The sequence below is a fragment of the Cetorhinus maximus genome, chromosome 14, assembly GCF_964194155.1.
Source record: "Cetorhinus maximus chromosome 14, sCetMax3.hap1.1, whole genome shotgun sequence".
Classification (NCBI taxonomy): domain Eukaryota; kingdom Metazoa; phylum Chordata; class Chondrichthyes; order Lamniformes; family Cetorhinidae; genus Cetorhinus; species Cetorhinus maximus.
In genome coordinates this window covers 102,831,635-102,858,988 of record NC_135892.1, presented here as the reverse complement: position 1 = coordinate 102,858,988, position 27,354 = coordinate 102,831,635, and the positions used below count along the sequence as shown (strand labels likewise).

The 27,354-nt window shown below is 38.3% G+C and overlaps 1 protein-coding gene across 6 annotated transcripts in view; it reads left to right on the top strand.

Moving 5' to 3' along the window:
- akt3a (AKT serine/threonine kinase 3a) overlaps positions 1-27,354 on the top strand; it is a 340,324-nt gene that overhangs the window by 173,195 nt on the left and 139,775 nt on the right. For all 6 annotated transcript variants that reach the window (XM_078557386.1, XM_078557383.1, XM_078557381.1 and 3 more), the window contains one exon: positions 26,265-26,376. In XM_078557386.1, the coding sequence (XP_078413512.1) occupies positions 26,265-26,376 (112 nt within the window). The remainder of the gene's footprint in view (positions 1-26,264; positions 26,377-27,354) is intronic.

Here is a 27,354-nt window from a genome sequence, read left to right as displayed (position 1 = left end):
CTCTAATCATTCAGAATATATGTGTTTCATGAATAATAAAGATAGATGATCACATTTTTAAAGTAAACCTATGTAAGCATCAAAAACTATTAGTAATTGTAAAGTCTAAGAATTTGCTTGAGAAATTTTTAATACTTTTGCAAAGCTGTACTGTTAACCTGGCATTCCTGAGAATTCTGTTGTTAATCCTTGAGAACACTGCAGAAATTCCTTCATAAAAGAATTAGCATAAACCAGAACCAGAGTTTGTTTTACAAATGACAAACTGATTGTTAGAGAATAGTTGCGCACTGTGTAATAGAGACAGTTTATTGAGATAAAGATGCTTTTGGGTTGTGAGGGGTGAGGGGGTGGGCTGGGAAGAAGTGTGGATGTAATATTTCTGGTTATTTTCATGCACTTAAAACAGTGCCCCCAGAAAGTTCAATTTAGTTTGCATAAATTAGATTGATGTACATTGTGTATAATTCACTGGAATATAGACATTTGTCTTCTCTTCATAGATTGCATGTACCAAGAATTTGTGTTGGGAAACTGGGATTACTGGGCCTCTTCACTTTGTTCACTAATTTCCAGTTAGGGAGCATCAAAACATCAGTTTTCTATTGAAAACTTATTAAGGTCACCAAACTAATTTGAAAGTGTTTAGTGTTATTGGTAATTTAGGAAAAAATGTTATTCTCTACATTTGAGCAGAGTATACATGTCAAAATTGTTTTCCAAAGATACTCAGACAATTGCATGTTTCACATTCTACTTTTTTCTCCCCTTGTTCTTTCTTTCTTCCTGAAAGTAGTGCTGTATGCTTTAGTTATGGCTCAACTCCTCTGCAGTGTTTCACCCAATTGACTTGCTTTTTTTAACTGGTGAGTGTGGATGGTGAGTATTGATGACTATTTGACTGTGAAACTGTACCATAGTAGTGCCTAATTAATTGTGTCCTCTCCCAACCTTCACATGGGTTTGCTGGATAACTGTCAAAATCTGGAACTATGGCTGTTTTACCTCCCTCAACGCTAAGATCAGCAGAAGAACTCCTACCATGAGTTTGATTAGCTAAGTCAGTAGTTGGCATAACTGGATAAGGTTTTTTCTGGCCTGTATGGTTTGTTACTACACGATATTGTGCACTTTACTGATTGATTGAGGTGCTAACACTAATTTAAATAGAAAAACAATAGTTTGGAGTTAATGAACAACACGGCAGCAAGGTTCTTGGGTAACATTGCATGTTGCTGGAATGATATCGTAGCAGTTGCCAACATCTGAATGTAAGATATGTTCTATGTAATCTGTGCAAGTTGGAATGTTGATATTCTATTTATAGTTGATTTCTAAAAAATTTTGTTCAGGGCACTTGTCGCATAAAACAACATGTTTTATGAATTGAAGTGCTTTTGAAGTGAATCATTATTGGACTTTAATGCAGAGGGAATTAACATATTGTTTTAAATTTTTAATGAAGATCCTGATATAAGATTACAAAGTAAGTTGAATCCATTTTTATTACCTGAGATTTCTGGGTTTTTAATTGGCATGTTGAGGATCACATTCCAAGGTTCTATGTTTCTCCATGAAAATAACATTGTGATAATGGTGGTGCTTTGATAATGTTTTTCTCCTGGAAAATGTGATGAAACTGTTTAAATTGTGAGATGACAGGGTATTTTAGTTCAGTGCAGTAGGTTAGTCTGGGTACAACTCATCCGGTCTTGGATATTTTCTTAGATCTGAACACCCATAGTGTATTTTCATCATACATTTAATTTTCAGCATGTGGTCCTACTAAAGGATAGGATGACTGCTTCTGCTTCAAATTAGCTGAGTGTATTTGTTTAGCTTATCAATTACATTTACAGAATATTTTTCTTAGATGTGAAAATAAAAGGATTATCTTCCTTTTTAGGGTTGTCTGGGTTATTTTTCAGAAAAGCTTAATTTCCAGCTCACTGATAAAACAGGAATAAATCAAGCAGCATTCTGATGAAGCTTAACACACAGAATCTATAAAGGGTACAGTTCGTGAAGTACATTTGCCCTGAATAAATCACAATATTATATTGTCTGCTTTAAGTCTCTAATCAAAGCAGCTGTTGGTCTTTTGAATTGAGTTGAATTTACTTCCCATGCAAAAACAAAGACACACAAGTTCATTCTTATTTTTTTGTTCCTCTCTTTAGCAATGCTGAAGTAGGAGGGCCTGGGAACATTACCTTCTGAAGGCTATGTTTCTTTGGCGTATTTCGTCCATGCTGACACCTGGTTTCAAGATCTGTGTTGTCATGGATTTTTCACAGTCACTGACAGCCTGAGAAATGCTTCTGTTGTCTGTCAACAATGCATCATTTCCTTAATTGGACAGCTTGCGATGGGTTCATAGGGCCAATAGTAAACATTAAATTTCCTGGAAGAATAATCTTTAATTGCATGTAGTTTTGTTATGCTCTAGTTCCAGCATGTAGAAAGAGAGATGAAGGTAAAGGAGGGATTTCAATGTGCATTGGAGCCATTCAGGGAAATAATCTAGTTAGAAGTACATTGGTTGAATCATTTTCTCAAAACATAGCTGCAAATAAGATGGTTGAGTCATCTAGAATAGTTAACTATTTGCACCGTAGATATTGATGATGCAGCCCAGATTTAGACTAGACTGGGGATGGTGACTACTTCAGAGTCATACAGTTTAAATACTTCAAAGGTTGGCAAGATTTAAGCTCAGTAAATCATGTAGCTCCTTAGGTTGATAACTGAAGAAATCACTATCAAATTTCTTTTCGTATACCCCAAGGCACATTCTGTTACCATAGAACATCAAGATCAATCAAATGTCAACTATTGACCTGAAATGATGGCCTTGAGACAAACGTTTGGAGCAAATACAGTTACATAAGTTCTGCTGCCAAAACTTATCCTTGAGTATTTTTCCAACATAATGAGGCAGTCATCTTCAAGCAGCATGGATGCAGAAAGTTTGAAAACAGTCACGCACATCTTGCTAGGTAAATCACTCGAGCTTCAAGCAGCAAATCTCCTACCCATGTCAAAAGGCAGGCCAGATTTTTTCTTTCTAAAGATGTAAGCTTTGTCCCTGTTGTCACTAAAATTTCAATAAAACAAATTCTAAATTTGAGAATTTTTAAACAGTTTTTCAAAACCAACATCAGTTTTGCATTTACTTTGTGTTGTATATTCTGTTTAATCAGATATTTATGATTGTGTATAATGAGCAAAACCACAAAAGCAATAAATTATTTTGCCTAGTTCCACTCCCTGGCTTTTTCCCAGTCACCCTGGACATTCTTCCTTTTCAGATAATAATCCACTTCCTTTTAAAGGATCAGTTGAAACTGCCTCCTCCAAAATCTGAGGCAGTGCATTCCAGATCCCAACCTCTCGCTGCATGAAATAGTTTTCTCATATCTCCATTTCTGCTTTTGCCAATTATCGGCAGAGGGGCATGTTAGTGGGGTGGTGAAAAAAGCATATGGGACACTTGCCTTTATCAATCAAGGCATAGATTAGAAAAATAGGGAGGTCATGTTGGAGTTGTATAGAACCTTGGTGAGGCCACAGCTGAAGTACTGTGTGCAGCTCTGGTCACCACATTATAGGAAGGATGTGACTGCACTGGAGGGGGCGCAGAGGAGATTAACTAGGATGTTGCCTGGGATGAAACATTTAAGTTATGAAGAGAGGTTGGATAGACTTGGGTTGTTTTCGTTGGAGCAGAGAAGACTGAGGGGCGACCTGATCGAGGTGTACAAGATTATGAGGGGCATGGACAGGGTGGATAGGGAGCAGCTGGTCCCCTTAATTGAAGGGTCAGTCACAAGGGGACACAAGTTCAAGGTGAGGGGCAGGAGGTTTAGGGGGGATGTGAGGAAAAACTTTTTTACCCAGAGGGCGGTGACAGTCTGGAATGCACTGCCTGGCAGGGTGGTGGAGGCGGGTTGCCTCACACCCTTTAAAAAGTACCTGGATGAGTACTTGGCACGTCATAACATTCAGGGCTATGGGCCAAATGCTGGTAAATGGGGTTAGGTAGGTAGGTCAGGTGTTTCTCACGTGTCGGTGCAGACTCGATGGGCCGAAGGGCCTCTTCTGCACTGCGTATTTCTGTGATTCTGTGATCTTATATCTGTGCCCTCTTGTTCTCAATCCTTCCAGCAATAGGAAGAGTTTTTCCCCATCTACTCTATTCAGACTCCTCATGATCTCATATACCTCAATCAAAGCTCCTCTCAACTCCTCTTCTTCAAGGAAAACCTTCCCAACCCCTTCAATCTATCTTTGTACCTAAGTTCCTCATTCCTGGGACCATTTTTGTGAACCTTTCTTGCACTCTCTCTAATGCCTTAACATGTTTCCTAAAGTGTGTCACCTAGAAATGGACACCATACTCCAGTTGATGCCGAACAAGTGTTCTGTACAAGTTTAACATAACCTCCTTGCCCTTGTACCCTTTGCCCCTATTAATAAAGCCTAGGATGCTGTGTATTTTATTAACCGCGCTCTCAACTTGTCCTGCCACCTTTAATGACTTATGCACATATGCACTCAAGTCCCTCTACTCCTGTATCTTTTATTTTATGTTGTTTCTCTGCTTTCTTCCTGCCAAAATTAATTATTTTTCACACTTCTTTGCATTAAATTTCATATGCCATTTGTCTGCCACCAACCTGTGTATGTCCTTTTTGAAGTTCCACACCACCCTCCTCACTGTTTCAAAGTTTCATATCATGTGAAATTTTGAAATTGGTGCCCTGTACTCCAAAATCTAGGTCATTAATATATATCAGAAGAGCAAGGGTCCTAACACCAACCCCTGGGGGACAAAACTGCAAATCTTTCTCCAGTCTGAAAAAATCCATTAAACCACTATTCTGTTTCTTGTCACTCAATCAATTTCGCATCCATGTTGCTACTGTCCCTTTTATCCAGTGATTATAACTTTGTTCACAAGTCTGATGTGGAACTTTATCAATTGCCTTCTGGAAGTCCATGTACATTACATCAACAGCATTACCCTCTCCAACCCTCTCTTCAAAAAACTCCAAGTTAGTTAAACATGATTTACCCTTAAATCAATGCTGGCTTTTGTTAATTAACCCACATTCGCCCAAGTGACTATTAATGGTGTCCTGAGTTATCATTTCTAGAAGATTCTCCAGGACTGAGATTAAACTGCCTGTTCTGTACGAACATACAAAAAGACAGCTGGGAAAGATTGTTTGCCCATCAAATGCATCCCATCTGGGTATGGTGCAGCCATGTGCAACATTGATCTATACTTTCTAAATACCTTTGGAGAAGTGTAGGTTCAAGACAAGCTCACCAGCTGCAATGGGCAATAAATGCTGGCCCAGCCAGCGAAGCCCAAATCCCATGAATGAATTTAAAAAAAAAAGCCATCCTCTCTCAGGGGATCCATGCTCACCCCATGCTTTTATAATATTTTGAGAAGGGTGAATCTCAGGTGTGGGAGGAGGGGGAGGTTGAAATACCTCATGACATCCAACCTATCCCTTTGCCTGAAGATTTTATGTGGATGCTACAAGATCCTTATTCATCTCAAATAACATGTCTGACTGGATAGAATCTCATCAATTTATCACTTCAGCTTCTCTTAGGCCTTCACAGTTCTAGCTTTTTTTTAAATGATTGAAAAATATTTACTAATGCTACCTTATGCAGATAACCATTCCATCTATTTAATCACTTATTCTCAGTGCTAAGTTTGCCTTTTGTTGGATTCACCTTGTGGCGCCTTGTCCTGCTGTCATTGCTTACTTTGGAATAGTTTTTCAGATTACCTTTTCTATACCATTTATTATCTTGTAATACTTCCACAAGGGTTTCTCAGTAACCTTTTCAAAGTTTAGCACTCCTGCTTCTCCCATCTAACTCTATCTCCAATTTTGGAACTTGTGGTTTCTTCAGTGCTTCCTAGCTTTGAACATCTCTTGCATCGTGGTGATTGATATTGGAAAACCTACTCAAGATGTGGTCTGATGAGTATGCTTTTATTTAAACATTCAGTTGTTATGGCACAGCCGATGGTAAATGCTGAGTTCAAATCCCAAAGGGAAACTTGAAACAACCGCCACAACTTGTTTTGCAATTTGTATGCATTTTGAGATGTGTGCCTTGAATTCAGTAATAAGACCATCAAGCCTTATAAGTTTTTACAAAACTAGATTAAAAGTTTATTAACAAGAAAAATGATTTTTAAGTGCACACATATGTCTACAAATTACTACTATAATAACTTCTAAATCCCCTACTTAATCTGACTCCCAGTTACACTTTTGTTAAGGCAACAGTAAGACACAGATTTTTAAAAAAAAAGACCCAGCAAGGTGACACACAATACCGTGAACCAATATCCAAAGCGAGTTTTCTTAAACTTCAGTTCTTTGAAAGCAGCAGCTTGAGGCATAGATGCTGAAGGCTTTTCACACTTGCCTACCCTTACAACACAGCCTTCGTTCCTTTATATATATTTTCCCCTTTGAATGCAAACTCACATTGTTTCACAGTGTCTTTGGACATTACCTTCCTGATCATAAAAATTTATAGTACTAATTTTACCAGTAATCTTTGGGGAAAAATAAAAACACTGTTTCTGGACTTCACCTGGCTAGGTGACACATTTCAACCCTCCTTTGAATACAGTCAAGTCTGATTTATTTTAAAATGCAAATGTCCTTTTACACCTTGCATTCTAAACTTACCCCATGTTTACCATGTTTACATCAAAGCCTTCAGACCAGCTGCCTGTAATCCAATTAGTCTGTGTCTCTCATGTGCACACATGCACATACACACATAGACACCACTATTTTACAATAAATTCCAATAACATTGAGAATTATTATATCTTCCTGATATCCCCCTCCTTATTTAAAAATGAACCGTCATAATTTAAAAAGACTGCTTCATTCTTATTAATCCATCTTACACTACCTCCTCAAAGCCTTCAGACCAGCTGCCTGTAATCCAATTAGTCTGTGTCTCTCATGTGCACACATGCACATACACACATAGACACCACTATTTTACAATAAATTCCAATAACATTGAGAATTATTATATCTTCCTGATATCCCCCTCCTTATTTAAAAATGAACCGTCATAATTTAAAAAGACTGCTTCATTCTTATTAATCCATCTTACACTACCTCCTATACTTATCTATATATTTACACTATTATATTAGCAGATGCATGCATTAACATAATATATATAAAAATCCTTCATATCAACAGAAATCATTCCAGTTCAGAGTCCAGTTTTTAAATGTCAAATTTTCCCTTTAAGCTTCAAACTCTTGATAAAGCATCTGCATCAGATTTTCTCATCCAGCAACATGTATAATCGGTAGATTAAATGGTTTCAGTAATAAACTCCAACTGAATCACCTTGCATTTCTGTTTTGAAATTTTTCCAGAAACTTTAAAGGATTGTGGTCTGTATAATCAATTGTTGCTGACAAATTGTTTGCAACGTAAATCTCAAAATGCTGCATTACTAACACCATACCCAAAGTCTCCTTTTCAATTGTTGAATATCTTCTCTGTTGTACATTCGACTTCCGTGAAAAATACCCTATTGGTTTTTCAGTTCCATTTTCATCTTTTGTAACAGTACGACCTCAATGCCTATATGGCTTGTGTCAACGGCCAACTTAAATTGCTTGGCGTAATTGCTTGACACCAAAACTGGTGTCGTAGTTAATATAGTTTTCAAACTGGCATGCTTTCTGACACTCCTGCGTCCATTGAAACTTGTTCTTTTTTAATAGTTCAGTCAGTGGAGCAACCACACTGCTTAAAATTTGGTACAAATTTCCGATAAAACCCTCTCATGCCCAGAAATCTCAGAACTTCTCGTTTTGTTGTAGGCGTAGGGAAATCCATGATAGGTTTGACTTTCACATCTCTTGGAGCCACCTTACCGTGTCCAGTGGTATGGCTTAGACAGGTAACTTGTGCTTTTGCAAGTTCACTTTTAGCCAAGTTCATCACCAAATTAGCTTCTTGTAATACAGTAAATAATTCTTCCAGATGTTGTAAATGCTCCTCCCACGTAGGACTGAAAACTATCAAGTTGTCAATATAAACAGCACAATTGCTCAGATCTGCAATTACTTTGTCAGTCTTTGAAATGTTGCAGGTGCATTTTTCAAATGGCATGACTTTAAACTGATATAAGTCCATCTGGCATCATAAAAGCCGATATCTCTTTCGCTCACTCTGATAACAGTACTTGCCAATATCCTTTTAGCAAGTCAATCCTTGTGAAATTTTGATTGTCCCACTTTCTCAATGCAATCTTCCAACCTTGGTATAGGATATGAATTTGCTTTCGTCACCACATTCACCTTTCAATAGCCCACACATAGTCTTTGTGTTCCATCTGGTTTCGGTACCAGCACAAGAGGCGAACTCCAGTTACTGCAACTTGACTTGATATCATTTTGAAGCATGAATTCGACTTCTTTCTGTACTTGTGATAATTTTGCCGGATTTAATCTATAAGGATGTTGCCTTAGCGAAGATGAAACTTGTGTGCATATATCATGTATAGCTAAATTTGTCCTTCCCAGCTTATTTCCTCAAATATTTTTGTGTGACTGCAATAGCTTTTCCAAATCACTTTGGCACTTGTCTGGAAGGTAATTCAATATTACATTTAAATTTTCAAGTACCCCCTCATTATTCAATTTGATTAGAGAAAAATCAATTTCAGAATCCTGCATTTCTACTACTTTATCATTATCTACCACCACTACCCCCTCCTTTTAGTCCTTTTCTCTGTCAAAGTATTTTTTAAGCATATTCACATTACACACCTCCTGCTTCTTTCTTCTATCTGGAGTATTTATTAAATAATTTGCTTCACTCAGCTTCTTTTCAATTCTGTAAGGCCCACTAAATCTTGGCTTTAATGAGTCACCCAGTACTGGTAACAGAACTAGCACTTTCTCCCCAGCAGCAAAATTCCGAGCTGTAGCTTTCCTGTCTGCTTTCACTTTCATCACTTGCTGTGATATCTTTAAATGTTTCCTAGCCAACTCACATGCTCTGTCCAATCTTTCTCTGAAGTTTGATACATAATCCAGGAGAGTAGTTTCTGAATTTTGACCCACCAGTTTCTCATGAATCAATTTCAGTGGCCCTCTCACCTCACGACCATAAACTAGTTCAAAAGGACTAAAACCAGTCGTCTCTGATAGCAAATAACAAGGATGGAATTCCCCCATCCCAATCCTGTGGATAAGCCTGATTATACGCCCTTATCATAGTTTTTTTTTAGAGTTTAATGCCATCTTTCCAAAGCCCCTTGTAACTCAGGGTGATAAGCTGTTGACTTAAATTGTTTTATCCCCAAACTGTTCATTACTTCCTTAAACAGCAGTGACACAAATTTGAACCCTGATCTGATTGTATTTCTTTAGGTAAACCATATCTTGTAAAAAAAAATTTAGTTAACTCTTCCATAATTTGCTTTGTTGTAATGTTCCTTAAAGGTATTGCTTCAGGAAACCTGGTAAACTTCCTCCGCGTTTACCATGTTTACATCAAAGCCTTTGGATCAGTTACCTTTAATCCAATTAAGTCTCTCACACACAGACATATAGACACAGATATCACTATTTTACAATAAATTCCAATGACATTGAGAATTATTATAACCTCCTGACAGCTTGTTTTATTTTATTCTTTTGCAGTAATTTAGACTGCTAACCTTTAAGTGCTACCTTTCAGTTTAACAGGATCTCTTCCAAGGTTGTGGAAGTCCATTTCTTCCTCAAACAAGCTTTTGTTTTTGTTCTCTTGGAACATAAGAAAACATCTTTGGGCTTAGGCCAGGATAAATCAATGTTGTACTTTTAGTAAAACAAAAATAAAAATACCTGGAAAAACTCAGCAGGTCTGACAGCATCTGCGGAGAGGAACACAGTTAACATTTCGAGTCCGTATGACTCTTCAACAGAACTTTTGGTACTTTGTTGTACTTTTGGTACTTTGTTGTTCCTAGATCTATGTGGTATTGAACTCCTGCACCCTGAATGAAAGGTACAAACTTTTTTGATGTAATGACAAGTCATTCAACAAGTATGTCTTAGGGAATTGATAGGGAACAAGAGGGCACAGATTTAAAGTGACTTACAAAAGAAGCAAATGTGACGTGAGGAGAAACACTTTCACGCAACAAGTGGTTTGGGTCTGGAATGCACTGCCTGGAAGTGTGGTTGAGGCAGGTTCAATCAAGGCATTCAAGAAGGCAATAGATGATTATTTGAATAGAAACAATGTGTGCAGGGATACGGGGCAATGGCAGTAGGTCATAATGCTCATTTGGAGAGCTGGTGCACACACAATGGGCCAAATGGCCTCCTTGTGTGCTATTAAAATTCTGTGATATTGTGAACCCCAAGGACTTGTGCTTGACATTGACATATGTCTACATAGGAAGTGTTTGAGGCATAATGTTAGGGAGTCCATAATCAGTGATTGTTGTTCTGTTTGCTGTTTTGTCAGAACTTAAGTGTTTACAAAGTGCTGGTCTGTAATGGCAAATTCCTTTAATCTGCGCATATACATTACCTACTATTTCATTGATTATCTCAATATCTCCTCCTCAAGACATCATAAAAGTGACGATTCACCAGTCCATGCAAGTGACACATGTTTTCCTCAAGTCAAAACTACCTGTTACACCTAGGCAGTTTCTATCACAGCCCATTTTAAATAAGTTTTCTACCATTAGAATTATGTGTAGTTTTTGAGGTTAATGGCAGCCATAAGTATGCTATAGGATGAAAGATTCTTTGAGGTCTTTGCAATTAAATCATCCGCACAGCAGTTCCAAGCAATGGCATGAAGTGGAAATATAAAACTCATCACTAAATCCATCTGAGAGCTGACAAATTAGGTGGTTTAGTTTATCCATTATGTTATTTCATATGGCTCAGAAAACACCAGGAACAATATATCTTGTGCTATAGTTGACCAATGTGCAGGTATTTTCTTTTTGCTACCTTATGCACAACAGCTAATTGCGTAATATAATTGTATATCACAAATATTATTAGCCTGAATTCTGCAATGGTGGTAACGGTGAAACTGCTAGTCTTCATTGTCTTTATGCCACTGAAACTGACATCAAATTTCGGAGTACTCGCACAAAATAATACAAAAATCCAGAAGCTGCTGTCAGTGATTCTATGCTTCTCCATACCATGTGCTGTTAAGGTGTTCCCCCCACCAGACTGCAATCAATGGGGTGTTTATGAATTGAGACAACTGAGTAGCTTGCTAAACCATTTCAGAGGGCATTTAAGAATCAACCACATTGCTGTGGATCTGGAGTCACATGTAGGCCAGACCAGGTAAGGACAGCAGATTTCCTTCCCTAAAGGGCATTAGTGTTACTAGATTTTTTTTTAATGACAATTGACATTGGTTTCATGGTCCAGATTTATTAATTGAATTCAAATCCAGCAACTACCATGATTCGATTTGAATCTCTCTCCCCAGAGCATGAGCCTGGGCCTCTGGATTACTAGTCCAGTGACACTACCACTATGCTTCCCCCCCCCTGCCCCCCGCAGCGGTTTCAAGAAGGTGGCTCACCACCACCGTCTCAAGTGCAATTAGGGATGGGCAATAAATGCTGCCCGGTTCAGCAATGCCAACACCCTTTGAGCAAATACATTTTTAAAAAAAAATCTATAAATTGATTAGAGCTCTCACCTTTAGGCTGTTAATCTCACTGTAAAAACGCTTTTAAAATTCACACCTTGTTGAATTAGGTGTACTGTTTTTAATGGTGTAATCACTTCATAATGACTGCTAAACAACCTCACTGACCTGGAGAAGCTAAATTTATAATTGTGTTATGTTGAATTTCTGCCTCCATTTCACCTTCCTTGAAGGTGCCGATTCCATGATATGGAATAATTTCACAAGTGCAAGGTGCCCTCTAGGACCTCAGTAAAGTGGCCATTGCTCATGCTTGAGTCTCAATATTGAAAGCTGGTGAACTCTTTTACTTGGAGGGTGGGAATACTATTATTGAGACAATTATGTCCTCGCCCAGCATCTACATGGGCACTTCCAGCAGAGTTTTGCTAGAGTGGGAACAGGAGTCTAGCAGACTGAGCAGAACCAGGGTTATTGAGGCAAGTTCTAACCTGGGTAAGGTCAGTCCACATAACAGATTTTTTTCAGTTTGTATGACTCTGCTAATTGCTGACTAAATTGGCTGAGGCATTTGGAGGAGGTTACAAGGAGAGTGTAAAAACTTGGTTATACATTTTTGTGAAAAATTGTATCATAACTAATGCTTTTACTTGTTCATGGGATGTGGGCATCACTGGCAAGGCCAGCATTTATTGCCCTTAAGCGAATACTGATGGTGATTTACTTGCTAACTTGATTTGAATTCCATAATCTTGCAAACTGTTCCAGTTACATTCCAGGGTGGATTTAAAAGTACAGAAAGCAGTAAATGTGTAAGCTGAAATATTTGCACTTGTTTAAGCATTTCAGTTGAGACTTTTGCTTTCTGGCTGCTGGTCTTTACCAATGTCAGGTAAGATTTGTACAAGTTGCCAATATGTAAACAGCAATACTGTCCTACATTGTGGGCTGAGTGCTCAGCCCACCCATAGGCAGAAATAATGGCCATGGAAACCATTTACACACATTGGCTTCTCGCCTATTTGATGGAAATTATACCATATTTTACATTACCATTGCTAAAGTTTGGGCTGGCATTCCTAGCATGACTTTTCTAGGGGCATTAATTGTAGTTATTGTTTGATATTACTCCTGTGAGCTTCATGGAATGTTTCACTGTGTTAAAGGTGCCATATGAATGCAAGTTGTAATTGTTGAATGAGATTATAAGAAATAGGAGCAGAAGTAGGTGATTTAGCCCCTCAGGCCTGCACCACTGTTTGATAAGATCATGGCTGTTCTGATTGTGGCCTTAACTCCACTTTCTTACCTGACTCCTATAACTCTTACTCCCTTGGAAGCCAAAAATCTGTCTAAATCAGCCTTTGAATATATTCAATAACCCAGCTCCCACTACTCTCTGTGGAAGAGAATTGCAAAGACTAAAGACCCTCCTGAGAGAAGTAATACCTCCTCATCCCAATCTTAAATGGGAGATACTTTTTTTAAACTGTGTCCTCTAGTTGTAGATGCCCCAAAGAGAGGAAAATATCCTTTCAGCATCTTCCCTGTCGAGGCCCCTCAGAATCTTATATATTTCAATCTGATCACCTCTCATTCTTCCAAACTCCAATGAGTGTAGGCCCAGCCTGTTTAACTTTTCCTCATAAACCAACTCTTTCATCCCAGGAATCAGTCGAGTGAACCTTCTCTGAACTGCTTCCAATGCAAGTATGTCCTTCATTGAGTAAGGAGACCAAAACTTTATACAGTACTCTAGATGCAATCTCACTAATGCCCTGTGCAGTTGTAGCAGGACTTCCTTACTTTTATACTCCACTCCCTTTGCAATTAAGGCCAACATTCAATTTGCTTTTCTAATTATTTCTACTACTGAAGGTGGACGGAGATAATAGGAATGTTTTTGCCCCTGTTTGTTAGTCTGTTTCTAAACAATATATTTCTAAAACTCATGGACGAATTTCAACAAAACTAGGTATGCAGATAGCCATGGCCCATGGAAGAACTGAAGCTTTTTGGTGAAGATTCGGATCCTGGAATTTTTTTCAAAGGCTCCGTTAACATTGGGCAATAGGGAGATATGACTTTTTTAAAGAATGTTGTGGGTTTTAATTTCGAATGTTGATTTGTTCTAGAATTTTGCAGAATGCACCACAGCAGCTGAGACAGTTTGTCACCATGTCAAAATGAGAGCAGAGTTTTCAGAGAAGGTTGTTGGATGTGGATTGGCCTGAAGCCTCTTCAGTGAAATGGAAGCTCTTAGTAAAAAGATTTTTTTTTAGCTTTGTAGTTAGAGCATGAGCCAGACAAAAGCCTTAAGGAAGAGCTGGGTAATTATCACAAAGTTGAGTTAACTCTGCATGGCGGAGGTATGTGCTCTGAGTGCCGCCTTTACTTGCTGCACTATATGCTAACTTTTTAAGGTTCATGTACAAGGATACCTAGATCCCTCTGTACTGCAGCATTCTGCAGTCTCCATTTAAATAATAATCTGCTTTTCTATTCTTTGTCAAAGTGGATAACCTCCGATTTTCCCACATGATACTCCATCTGCCAAATTTTTCCCATCACTTAACCCATCTATATCCAGATGTAACTACAGGGACTGGACCCCATGTGCAGCTGCAGAATTCGGAGCTGCAGAGGGATCTAGGTGTTCTCATGTGTGAGTCACAAAAAGTTAATATGTAGGTATAGCATGTAATTAGGAAGGCTAATGGAATGCTGTCCTTTATTAAGAGAGGAATTGAACATAAAAGTAAAGATGTTATGTTTCAGTTACACGGTATTGGTGAGACCACATCTCGAATATCATGTGCAGTTTTGGTCTCATTGTTTAAGGAAGGATATAAGTACATTGGAGGCAGTTCAGAGGAGGTTTGCTAGATTGATACCTGGAATGAGCAGGTTGTCTTATGAGGAAAGGTTAGACTTACTGGGCTTGTTTCCACTAGGGTTTAGAAGAGTGAGGGGTGACTTGATTGGAGTGTATAAGATCCTGAATGGTATTGATAAGGTGGACAGGGAAAGGATGTTTCGTCTTGTGGTGAGTCCAGAACTAGGGGGCACTGTTTTAAAATTCGGGGTTGCTCTTTTAGGACAGATGAGGGGAATTTTTTTTTTGAAGGTTGTGTGACTTTGGAACACCCTACCTCAGGTGGCAGAGGAGGCAAGGTTATTGAATATTTTTAAGATGGAGTTAGATTCTTGTTAGGCAAGGAAATCAAAGGTTTTTGGGGGGTAGATGAGAACGTGGAATTCGAAACACAAACAGATCAGCCATGATCTTAAGGGTGGGGCAGGCCTGAGGAGCTGAATGGTCTCATGTCTCCCTCTCTCTTCCCCCCCACCTCACACTCTCTCTCTCTTTCTCTCTCTCTCTCTCTCTCTCTCTCCCTCCCTCCCTTCCTTCCTTCCTTCTTTCTTTCTCTCTTTCTCTCCCTCCCATTTTTCTTCCCCCGCCTTTTTCTCTTCCCCTTTTCCTCTCCCTCTCCCCCTTTTTCTTTCTCTCTCTCTCTCTCTCTCTCTCTCTCTCTCTCTCACTCACTTTCTTTACCCCCCCTCACTCTCTTTCCCCCGCCCTCTCTTCACTCTCTTTCTCCCCCCCCCCCCAATATCCACAGTCGGCAAGCTGCCAGTTGACATTGTTTACAGGTCTGACCATCTTCCACCTTCTCAGTAAGCCAACGTGACCAGTGTCACTGAAACAGATAGTCTGCTCATTATCACATTGCAGTTTGTGAGACTTTGCTGTGCTTAAATTGGTTGCCATGTCTTCTACATCACAACAGTGACTACGCTTCACATTATTTAATAGGTTTTAAAGTGCTTCGGGACAGTCTGAGGTTATAAAAGGGACTATATAAATTCCTTGTTTTCTTTTTTAGTAACTCAAATCAAGTTGATTTGTTGTAGTTTGACCAAAGACAGGAAAATTTGGCTTTTTGGATTTGTACTCACTCTCTCTGGATCCGAAATGGATTGTTTTCTTAAGCCCAAAATGAATCACATTTGGTGGAAAGTTACTGCAGAATAAAAGCCAATTTACTGAAGTGAAAGTGTTACAGTCCTCATTTTTGTATCAATGTGAAATATGTGCAACATATTTCCTCTGTAGTTCACATTGGCCTTGGAGTAAATTAATGTCAGAGTGGTTCAAAGTTTCATTTAATGCCATCCAAGCATATTATCATATTGCTTGATTTAATATGATTCACCAGCACAATATAATTAGTTTTCAAAATACTTACTATGATTTAGCACTGATCAAGATGCTTTAATCAGCATTTTACCAAAAAGGGCTCTTGTCATGTCACTAAACCTTCCCTTGCCATTAAAATAAAAGCAAAATACTGCAGATGCTGGTTATCTGAAATAAAAACAAAGCGCTGGGAAAAATTCAGCAGGTCTGACAGCATCTGTGGAGAGAGAAACAGAGTTAATGTTTTGAGTCCGTATGACTAGCTCTGAAGAAGAGTCATACGGACTCGAAGCTAATTTGGTTTCTCTCTCCACAGAAGCTGCCAGACCTGCTGCGTTTTTCTAGCACTTTGCTTTTACTTCCCTTGCCATTGTTCCACGTGAGCTCTGGCTCAAAAGTTGAACTCCAAATCTTCAAGGATACATGGCTCTGGTACTAGAGGGAATTCTCGGAGATGTTACATTGTTTGGGATGCTTCTCCGCAGACATAGTTGACAGAACTCGTTTGACTGCATACTCACTTCTGCATAAGGGCTTTCCAGTGGCTGACACCGGTCCTGAGACAGTTGAGGCACAGCTAAGTCATCCATATTTTGCTCACTCCTGGTAGGAGGGAAGATTCCTTCGGATCATTAGACAACTCATGTGCCTTCGTCTGTAGATGTCTTCTTCAGGGCGGCAGCTGTGGGAGTTACAGACTAGGGGCTGGACAGTATGTAAGAAGCTGCCCTTGATTTGGGCCATTTTTTGCCGGCTCTTTCTGGAAGAGAGGGTGATGAGGGTTTCTGGTCTGCTTTGTCCGTTTTTGGTCTTATATAACTTCCCTCCTTTTGACAGATGGAGTAATACCAACAAGCAGGTATAGGTTGTCCACTTCAGTAGGTTTCACACAGCCGGTAATGGCTCTGCATGTTGTGTTGAGAGCATTCCCTGGCTGGACAGGCATCTTCAGCTGCTGAATAGCAGGACGAGGGCAGTTGTTCGTAATGTTCTCAGATTCTTCCCCATCTAAAGTTAGCCAGCTTCCTTGAGGTGTTATTTCTGCCTGCCACTTTCTCCAGCACTTTGACATGATCTTTGAAGCTTTGAATTTGCTTCAAAGTAAACTGGTGTTGTGTACTGTTGTTCTCCCATGCCGGTGTATGTTAGGTTCTCACTTTGCATCTCTATTCTTAAGATGAAAAGAACTGATCTGTGTCTTTTTAGGATTGGCCAGCAAATGATTAATCGCAAAGTAGTTGGTTAGCTCAGCTAGTGCATCATCAAGGGACTTCTCTACTGTATCAAAAGATTGGTCCTGAGATGCTATGCATAGGCTATCAGCAGAGAAGAAGCTTCAGGTATGTGGATGAATGGGCTGGTCATTGGTATAAACATTGAACAGCAAGGTGCAAGAACACTACCAGGGGTAAATCATTTTTCTGTCTGTGTTATCTGCTTCTCTTGTCATTTAGGGGTCAGCAAAGAAATGTCTGTTGGCCAGCATGTTGCTTACCAGATTGACTGACTGAGCTGATATCTTTGGTTATATGGAATCACTTCTGTAAAAGAATCCAATGATTGACCATGCCATATGCCACAGATAAATCTACGTAGATTGTGCCTATGATTAGTCCTGTTTTCATAGTCAACCTCGATGACTTGGATGAGATTTAGAAGTTGGCTTGTGTCAAGATTTCCCTGGTCTGAGTCCCATTTGTTCAGGGATGAAACATTCATGTACAAAGGGAGCCAAGCGCTACAATCAAAAAGGGCTAATTAGCTTTAGTTCTCGACTTTCCAGGTTGCCATAGTATGCCACACAAAAAGCAAAAATGACCATAAGGTACACCTTTTTCAGGAAAGAAGTCAAGAAACTAACCAAAAAGGCATTTCAGTAACCAAAAAGGCAAAACTATTACATTTTTCTACTCTTATTTAATATTTAGATAAGGAAGTGAATAGTAGTAGTAACATAAATTTAGTTAACTAGTATTCTTACAGAACTGTTCTTCTCCCTCTGTTGCCATCTATCGTAGCTACCTGGCTTGATTATCTATCCTTGAGGCTTCAAACAAATTCTCTAATTTGAAGAAGACTGACATTAATACCTTTAAAAAGTGACCAGAGCTGAGCAAGTTTAAATGATTAGCGGCTTTTCAAATAAAATAACAAATCTAATTTTTGAACAAATCCCTAAAGATATTTGTACATCAATCAGTGGCTTGGCCTCTCACTCAGACACCCCTCTCAGACAAATTGACTACTTGACTCACTAATTAGTTTAAATGTGCTATGCTTATTATGTCAAATGCAACTGGTGGAAATGGTCTATAAAATGTAACCATTTCCACTATTGTTAAATAATATAGTAAATACATTTATTATGAATCAACTTATCCTCTAGTTTAACTACCACATCTGTGCCTTTTTAATGTTCTAGAAAGTTGATCAGTGCTCTTTAATTGGGAGTGAAAGAGCTTATCATTCTTCAGAAATATTTTGTATTTTACTGTGTTAATTATTGGGCTGGGTTTTGCTGTGAGCAGCAAACAAGTAATGCCTATTTGGCAAGCTGCTGTTTGAGAGGCTTATGAAGGAACATTGAATCTCGGACAGCACTTTCCTGATTTTCATATTTAACTAAGTTTAACTAACAGCCAGTTGCTGTCCAGTTTGCACATAAATAACAGTGGCAGCTATTAGCCTTACTTTTACTTTCACAGCAAAATCAGGTCCAATGAATCGAGATGATATGAACCTGGAACAAAATTTCTTCCCTGCCATATCTTTTGTTGCTATTTCTTTTTGCATTGTGCACCACTGGTTGGATGGATACCTTTCTTACTTACCTAACTGAATTTTGGCAGTTCAAATCTACTTGATGTAGGTATTATCCAATTTTGTGATGAAAATATAATTCTTTAAATTTACTCAGTTGAGATCAAACTTCTGTCAAATAATATATTTGCTGATTCTTCAATTATGAAATAGTCGTTTACAACAAATGGTGAAAAACTGATGCGCTCAATGATTTCTAGGGAAGAAAAAAATTAAAAGCTATTTTGCTTCAACAGCCTTATAGAAGGGAATTATACTTTATAAAAAGACTTGTTTAATTTTTCTTAAGCACCCAAAGATGGCAATATGTGCTACTGTGGTAGCTAAGAAAGGAGATGCCTTAAAAAGCAAGGGAAAATAAACATTGAGGCTTATTAACAGTTTTACATTAAATAAATTGAGCATTTCACAATTGAGAATACTACGGACATACATATGTGCATTTGAAATAGAAGCAGAAGTAGGCCATTCAGCTCCTCAAATCTGCTCCGTCATTCAGTAAGATCGTGGCTGATCCGTTTGTGTTTTGAATTCCACATTCCCATGTACCTCCGATAACCTTTGATTCTCTTGCCTAACAAGAACCTATTTACCTCCACCTTAAAATTATTCAATGATCCTGACTCCACTGCCTTCTGAGGCAGTGTGTTCCAAAGTTGCACTGTCCTCTGAAAGAAAACAATTCTCTTCATCTCTGTCCTAAAAGGGCAACCCCTAATTTTAAAACAGTGCTGCCTAGTTCTGGTCTCACCCACAAGAAGAAACATCTTTTCCATGTTCACCTAGTCAATAAGGTCCAGGATCTTATATACTTCAATCAAGTCGCCCCTCGCACTTTTAAATGCCAGTGGAAACAAGCCCAGTCTGCCTAACCTTTCCTCACAAGGCAAACTGCTCATTCCAGATATCGACTTAGTATGTGTTTTCTGATCCGCCTCCAACACATTTACATCTTTCCTAAAGTAAGGACACCAAGACTGCACACAGTATTCGAGATGTGGCGTCACCAATGTCCTGTATAACTGAAACATAACATCCTTACTTATATGTTCAATTCCTCTTGTAATAAAGGATAGCATTCCATTAGCCTTAATTACTTGCTGTACCTGCATACTAACTTTTTATGACTCATGCACTCGAACAACTCTGCACCTCGGAATTCTGTGGGCATTCTCTGTTTAAGTAATACTGCTTTTTTATTCTTCCTGCCAAAGTGAGCAACTTCACATTTTCCTACATTATACTCCATCTGCCAGATTTTTGCCCACTCAATTAGCCTATCTATATCTGTCTATATCCTCCTTTGCTCTCTTCACAACATAATTTCCTACCTATCTTTGTGTCATCTGCAAGTTTAGCCATCATGCATTTGCTCCCCTCATCTATGTCATTGACATAAATTGCAAAAAGTTGAGGCCCCAGCACAGACCCCTGCAGGACTCCACTCGTCACATCCTGCCAATCGGAAAAAGACCCATTTACAAATACTTTTTCTGCCAGCCAGCCAGCCAGCCAGCCAATCTTCTATCCATGCTAGTATGTTACCCCCTACACCATGAGCTTTTATTTTTTGCAATAACCTTTGATGTGGCACCTTATCAAATGCCTTCTGGAAATCTAAGTACAAGCTCCCTTTTATACACAGTGAATGTTACTCCTTCAAAGAACTCCAATAAATTGGTTAAACATGATTCCCCTCTGGCAAAATCATGTTGACTCTTCCCGATTTACTTCGAGTTTTTCTAAGTGCCCAGCTATAACCTCCTTAATGATCAATTCTAACATGTTTTCCACGGCAGACGTCAAGCCAACTGGCTTATAGTTTCCTGTTTTCTGCCTCCTCCACCGCCCCCCCACCCCACTTCTTGAATAGAGGGGTTATATTTACTACTTTCCAGTCTGATGGAACCTTTCCAGAATCTAGGGAATTTTGGAAAATTAACACCAACACATCATCTACCTCATTAGCCCCCTCTTTTAAGACCCTAGGATGCCCTCAGCTCCATCAGTTTGCTCAGTACCGCTTCCCTAGTGATTGTAATTTCATCAAATCTCTTTCTCCCTTCCACCTCCTGATTTTACAGCTACTACTGGAATGTTTTTTTGTATCCTCCATAGTGAAGACAGAAGCAAAATATTTGTAATTTCATCCGCCATTTCCTTATCTACTATTAACTCCCCATTCTCACATTCGTGAGGATAGACACTCACTCTTTTCTTTTTTAAATACGTGTAGGAACTCTTGCTATCCATTTTTACATTTCTAGCCAGCTTTTTCTCATGCTCTAATTCCTTTTTCCTAACTAACCTTTTAGTCATTCCCTGTTGTTCTTTATATTCTGACCAATCATCTGACCTGCCTCTCATCTTTGCGCAGTTAGATGGTTTTCCCTTAAGTTTGATGCTTTCCTTATCTTCTTTGGTTAACCACAGATGGTGGGCTCTCCCCTTAGAATTTTTCTTTATAGTAGGCATATACTTATTCTGAGTATTTTCAAATATCCCCTTAAATGCCTGCCACTGCTTCTCCATTGACCTATCCTCTAGCTTAGTATCCCAGTTCACTTCAGCTAGATCAGCTTTCATGCCCACATAGTTGCCCTTATTTAAGTTTAAAACACCAGTCTTGGACCCACTCTTCTCCCTTTCAAGCTGGATGTAAAATTCAATCATATTGTGGTCGCTGCTACCTAGGGGTGCCTTTACTCTGAGGTAATTGATTAATCCAGTCACATTACACAATACCAATTCTAATAAAACCTGTACTCTGGTTGGTTCCAGAATGTGCTGCTCTAAGAAACTATCTCAAAAGCTTTCTATGAACTCCTTATCCCCAGGCTACTACTGACATTCTGATTTTTTCAGTTTGTATGTAGATTAAAATCACCCGTGATTTTTGCTGTCCATTTATCACAAGCACCCAGCATTTCTTCTTGTATACTTTGTCCTACATTGTGGTTACTGTTAGGTGGCCTATAGACCACCCCTACTAGTGACTTCTTTCTCCTACTATGCCTCATCTTCACCCAAATCGATTCTACATCCTGATCTCCTGAACCAAGGTCATCCCTATTGAACCAAGGTCATCCCTATTGAACCAAGGTCATCCCTATTGCACCAATGCTATTTTTGATTAATATCGCTACCCCTCCACCTTTTCCTAGGTTCATATTCCTCTTGAAGGCCATATGCCCCACAATATTAAGGACCCAATCCTGCAGCAACGTATCTGTAATGGCTATCAGATCATATTTAGTTACTTCAATGTGTGCTATCAATTAATTTACTTTGTTATGAATGCTATGTGCTTTTGGATACAGAGCCTTTAGCTTTGCCTTTTTGTTATCTTTGTAACATCGAGCCTTGACTGTTGGTGCATTATTAGGTTTTTTCTCTCTGTCCCTTCCTGCCATTATCTGACCCTCATTTCCCATATTTCCCAAAAGAACTCTTTGTGGCTCTTAATAGATTTGGGGTTAAAAATTCCAAAAGTGTATTGAACTTTCCTTGTCAACTTCCAAAGTATGCAAAAGTTACATGATTTTTTTTAAAGGTGTTAAATGCAGGTATACAAAATGGTAACCCTGTGTTAGTAATTTGCTTCTCTTAACAGTGCACTGTTCAAAGAGGAGACAACTGGAAATCCAAGTATAATTTGAAAAATATTCTCCAGCTATGTTGCTGTCTGAGCTTTGTCATTGTTTAACCAAGTCATTAAGAACAGCTGGTTGAATAGATTGCTTCAGTTTATAGACCATCTTGCATAAACTGTGTTGCTGTCTTGAATGATTGGGACACATCAAGGGAAACAAAACAAAATATGTTATCATACCAGAGAATTTGTGTAGTCTAATTATGCATACATTTACTGATGATTGAATCCTGAGTGGCTCTCGAGCTAATTTGGAGTGCTGGAATGTCCCCATCTGAGTAGTTGAGATCTATTTGCTTGATGACATCATGGCATTTGCGTGATGACATCAAGACATACACATATTACATTACAAAATTAATATTATCAGTTTCAGAGGTATTTTTAATGCTGTCCCCAGAAGGAACGGCTAAATGGATTATTCTAGTCAGAAAATTGCTTCCTGTCCAGCCAAAATTTTACCTTTCGGACTTGAACCACTGAGGAGGGTGTTCATGCTGCAGCCTGTAATCTGTAGTACAGGCCTTTAATTCTTTTGGATTGCTAGTCTAGTACCATAACCACCATGTTATCAAACAGATTGTGTAATGTTGTTGCCATTCACTATGTCATGTTATATTTATTGTGATGGAAATTGGTGCAAGTTATTGCATGTTAAAGAAATCAGACTTCACAGTAAGAGGCTATTTTTCTGTGTCACTGTCAGCTTTACATTGGAGACATATACTTGTATCTATCATCTTTCTAGATGCACTGTAGTTGTTATGACCGATGCAGTTGGTAAAGCGGAGTTATTTAATCTTCCCAGAGCAAAACTTTAAACAACTGTCATAACCTATAATTTTAAGTTTAGGTTTGAGATGCGACTCTAAATTCAGGAATCAGACCACTAGTTCTCAAGGCTTTACATTAAACTAATTGAAACATTTTATTCATTTACACAGGTTAAAATATATACACATGATTACAAATTACTACTATCATAACTTTTAACACATTCCCAAACTAATCTCCATTAAAGCAACAGCAACTCATAGACTCAACCAAACACCAGGCAAAGCATTTTCACCGTACGAATTCAGAATGAGGTTCTTTTCACTGTGGAGCCAGTTGGAGGCTTGCTCTGCCTTTTGATCTCACGTTGCCTCTGCCCTGCACACCCGAAAACTACTGAAGTTATACCACCACTGAATTCAAATTCTCATTGTCTCACCAGCCTCTTTGAACTTCACCTTTTAACAATGAAACCCCTTTCATAGTACCAGTTTTATTAGCAATATAAACATATGGCTTGGTATCTGCTAGATAGGTGTAAAGTTTTCACCCCACTTCTTGAATGCTCTATTCAAACAATGCAAATGTACACTATCTCTCTTCCATATCAAAACTGGTACCCATCAAAGCACTCAGACTAGCTGGCTTTAATCCAATTAAGACACACCCGCAGACTAAACCTCTATTTTAAAAGAAAAATATTTTCCAAAATATTATATACACTAATAGCTTCATGACAGTAATATATTCCCCGCTCTTTCCCTGTGCACTTTCATTTTTTCTCTTTTATTCTTAAATGCTTTCAATGTCTCTCCTTCAGTAATAATTTGCATTAATATATTCAGTGCTGTAATTTTTTAGTTTTTTCCCCTAATATGTTTTTAGTACTAATCTTTGATTTGTGAACCCTTCACCTAAAACTTTTTTTTTTTGCTCAAGATGTACTACTTCACATGCACTTATTTTGATTCGCCATTACTACATAAAATCTTCTAATCTGTCTGTGTTCCCCTGTGTCCTTTCAAAAATGATATGTGTACTTTTCCCGTGATTCCAACATCCTCCTTATCATTGAGTGCAAACCTTGTGTGGTGTTCCAATATTGGCCGAACCAATCAAGTTCAGTGTCATCTTCTTGCAGTTGTATTTTGTTGTTCTAGGGGTACAGAATTTAAGAGCATGTAAACTTGTATAGTACGCTGGTCAGGTCATACTTGGGGTGCCCCATGCGATTCTAGTCTCCATATTATAAAAAATGGCATAGAAGCACTGGAGAAACTGCAGAGAAAATTATAAGGATGGTCCTAGAACTGGGAGATTAAAAATATTGAACAGATTGGGACTTCTTTCTTTAGGAAAGATTTAAATGAGATGTGATGGAGCTCTTTAAAATTATGAATGGATTGGATGGGGTAGATCTGAATGTTTCCTCTTTTGAGACAATCCAAAAGTAGGGACCATATATATAATTAGTTAGTTATTAATAAATCCAGGAGAATAAGGAGAAATTTCTTTCCTCAGAGTGGTTAGACTGTGGAACTCGCGACCACAGGAAGTAGTTGAGGAAAATAACTTTGCTTTCAAAAGGAAACTAGATGATTACATGAGAGAGAAGAAAATAGACGTGCTGAAAAGCTGAGATAGGGTAGGTGGAAATGAAGAGATTCATGTATAGTGTTAATGCTAGCACCAAGTAGTTGCACCAAATGGCCCGTAACTATGCTGTATGTTCTAAATGGTATATGTATAATTCAGAATCTCATTTGACTTTTTCCACCTAAAAGATTAAAAAGTATGTGCCTTGCTTTCTCTCCATTCCTTCATTCTGGTAAGAATTTCGTAATTTTGAATACATTTCCATTTTCTTTTTTCCAGCCAAAGATATGCTAATTCACATTTAATTACATTTGAACTGTACTTGTTACATATGAGCTGACTAGATCCTGTCCCATGCCCTGCTGCACTCTTTCCAGTTTTCAAATGTTGAAATTGACATCTGTTTCTGAATTGCATAATAAGTTGCTCATTGCTTATGTGTTGTGAATGTCTACTTTTTATGCTGTACCCTTGACATCATCAAAGAAATTATCCTGGACTGTCACTCATCTGTAAGACTGTGGTTAAACCAAAACAAGGTTACTAGTACTTCAACCAGACTTTAAAGTTTATGCTAAGAGCATAAGAACTTATGCTGTTGTATCTCATTAACATCTGTTCAAATCCCAAAAGCCTGCAGAGTACTCTTATACAGAGTACTCAAAATACATCTGTTCCAAAAATCAACATTTCCTTTATCCTTTAATGAGAGTAGCATACACTCACTTTCTGGAATAGGTCATATTCATGTATTCATATTTTAAAATAAATTAACACAATTACTTGTACTTGTTAGAAAGTTGAGAGTAATTTGAGCTGCCTTTCCGTATTTATGCCTCCCACAAGACTGAAGCCTCAGATAATGATACCGAAGATGAGTGTAATATTCTGAATGTTGCTGAATTTTTTTCAAAGCAGAGGGCAAGGTGGAAAAGAAATAAGCTTTCCTCTGGAAAATAACTGGATTGAACAGAGTCCATGAAAGATTGGACTTTATAACAATGTATGTGGAAGAGAAAGGCTTTGCTTAGACCATTATTAACGAACATACAAACTAGGAGAGGAGTGGGCATTCAGCCCCTCGAGCCTGCTCTGCCATTCAATGTTAACTGTGGTTTCCTATTTTTGTTAGGCGTGTCCAAGTCATTAGGGAAATGTATGACATGCCTGTTTCTATTCTACCGTTTGTCCAAATGCACTGTTCTCAAAGCATCACAAAGGTGAATTTTGAGAGAAAAGTTTCCTTTATAATTGTCTCTACTATGATAATTTATTTTTACTATGTCATTGAACACTATTTCATAGTCTTTGTGTGGATTTCCAACAAATTTAACTATTGGTACCTACTGAGCCATTATATTGAATGCAGAAGACGTATGGGTCACTGTTCATTATTCAAGCTTTTTGTAGTGATACTGATAGTCAATAAGCTAAATAGCATTGTTAACTACCTGAAGTTGAAGATAATGGAATTGAAGGTAACTGTTAATCTTATCATTTTTTCTTGCAGAATGCCAACTAATGAAAACAGAACGACCAAGGCCGAACACGTTTATTATCAGATGTTTGCAATGGACCACTGTCATAGAGAGAACCTTTCATGTGGACACTCCTGAAGAAAGGTGTGAGTGATACTTAAAATCTCCTGTTGTCTTACGTTCATTGCAGGTCTAATATGTGACAGTGATTGTAAAGCGAAGTACTTACTGGTGTTTGTGTTCCAATTGCACTTTGTCTAAAGGTAACTCTTAATTTCCCCATGACTGCAGGCACAGTTGAAATGTGTTTAAAAGAAATACTGTCAACCTTTTGGAGAGATTTTTAAGTTTTCATGGTAAACGGATTCTATGCATACATTTTACAGTTCTTTTTAAACGATTACTAGATAAATAGAATGCAAGCCTGTTGGGTGTCACAGGTTGAGCAGCATTTCTTGGGCTGATTGAGCACCAAAATTATGGGAGTCTGAAGTGACCCCATCTTTCTTACCTGCAGAGGCTACTTTTATTCCATGCTTAACTATAATACGAAGGGTTTCAATGCATTGTATACTTTGAGGCATATGTAATTACAGATTAAATGTTGGTATGATCTGGAAGGTACTGCTTGAAAGAATGGTGAAAACACATTCGATGGTAACTTTCAAAAGGAGCTGGATATATTTCCTTGAAAAGAAAACGTGTGTGGCAATGTGGAAAGAGCAGGGTTGTAGATCAATTCAGTAGCTCTTGGCAAAGAGCCAACATGGGCACAATGGCCCAAGTAACTTTCTATGCTGTATGATTCTGTGAAATTGTGATACTCATGATATTCTACTGTTGCCCAATAGTGATACCAATATAAAAATGGCTTTTGAAGTGTTGATGTACTTTTCCCAAGAATGCCTATCCTTAGAGAAGGCCTGCAGAACTGTACTGCACCTCAACATTTCAATCAGTGTATCAGTGTAACAAACGTTTGTTTAAAATCTCGGCTAGCTTGAAGAATTTTGGGGTTTGCTTCTATCGATAGCTACATATAATGACCTAAAATAGAGATTTGCATTATATTACAATTCCTGTAGAGGTTGAAAATGCCTAAAAAGAAATTTGAACTTCCGG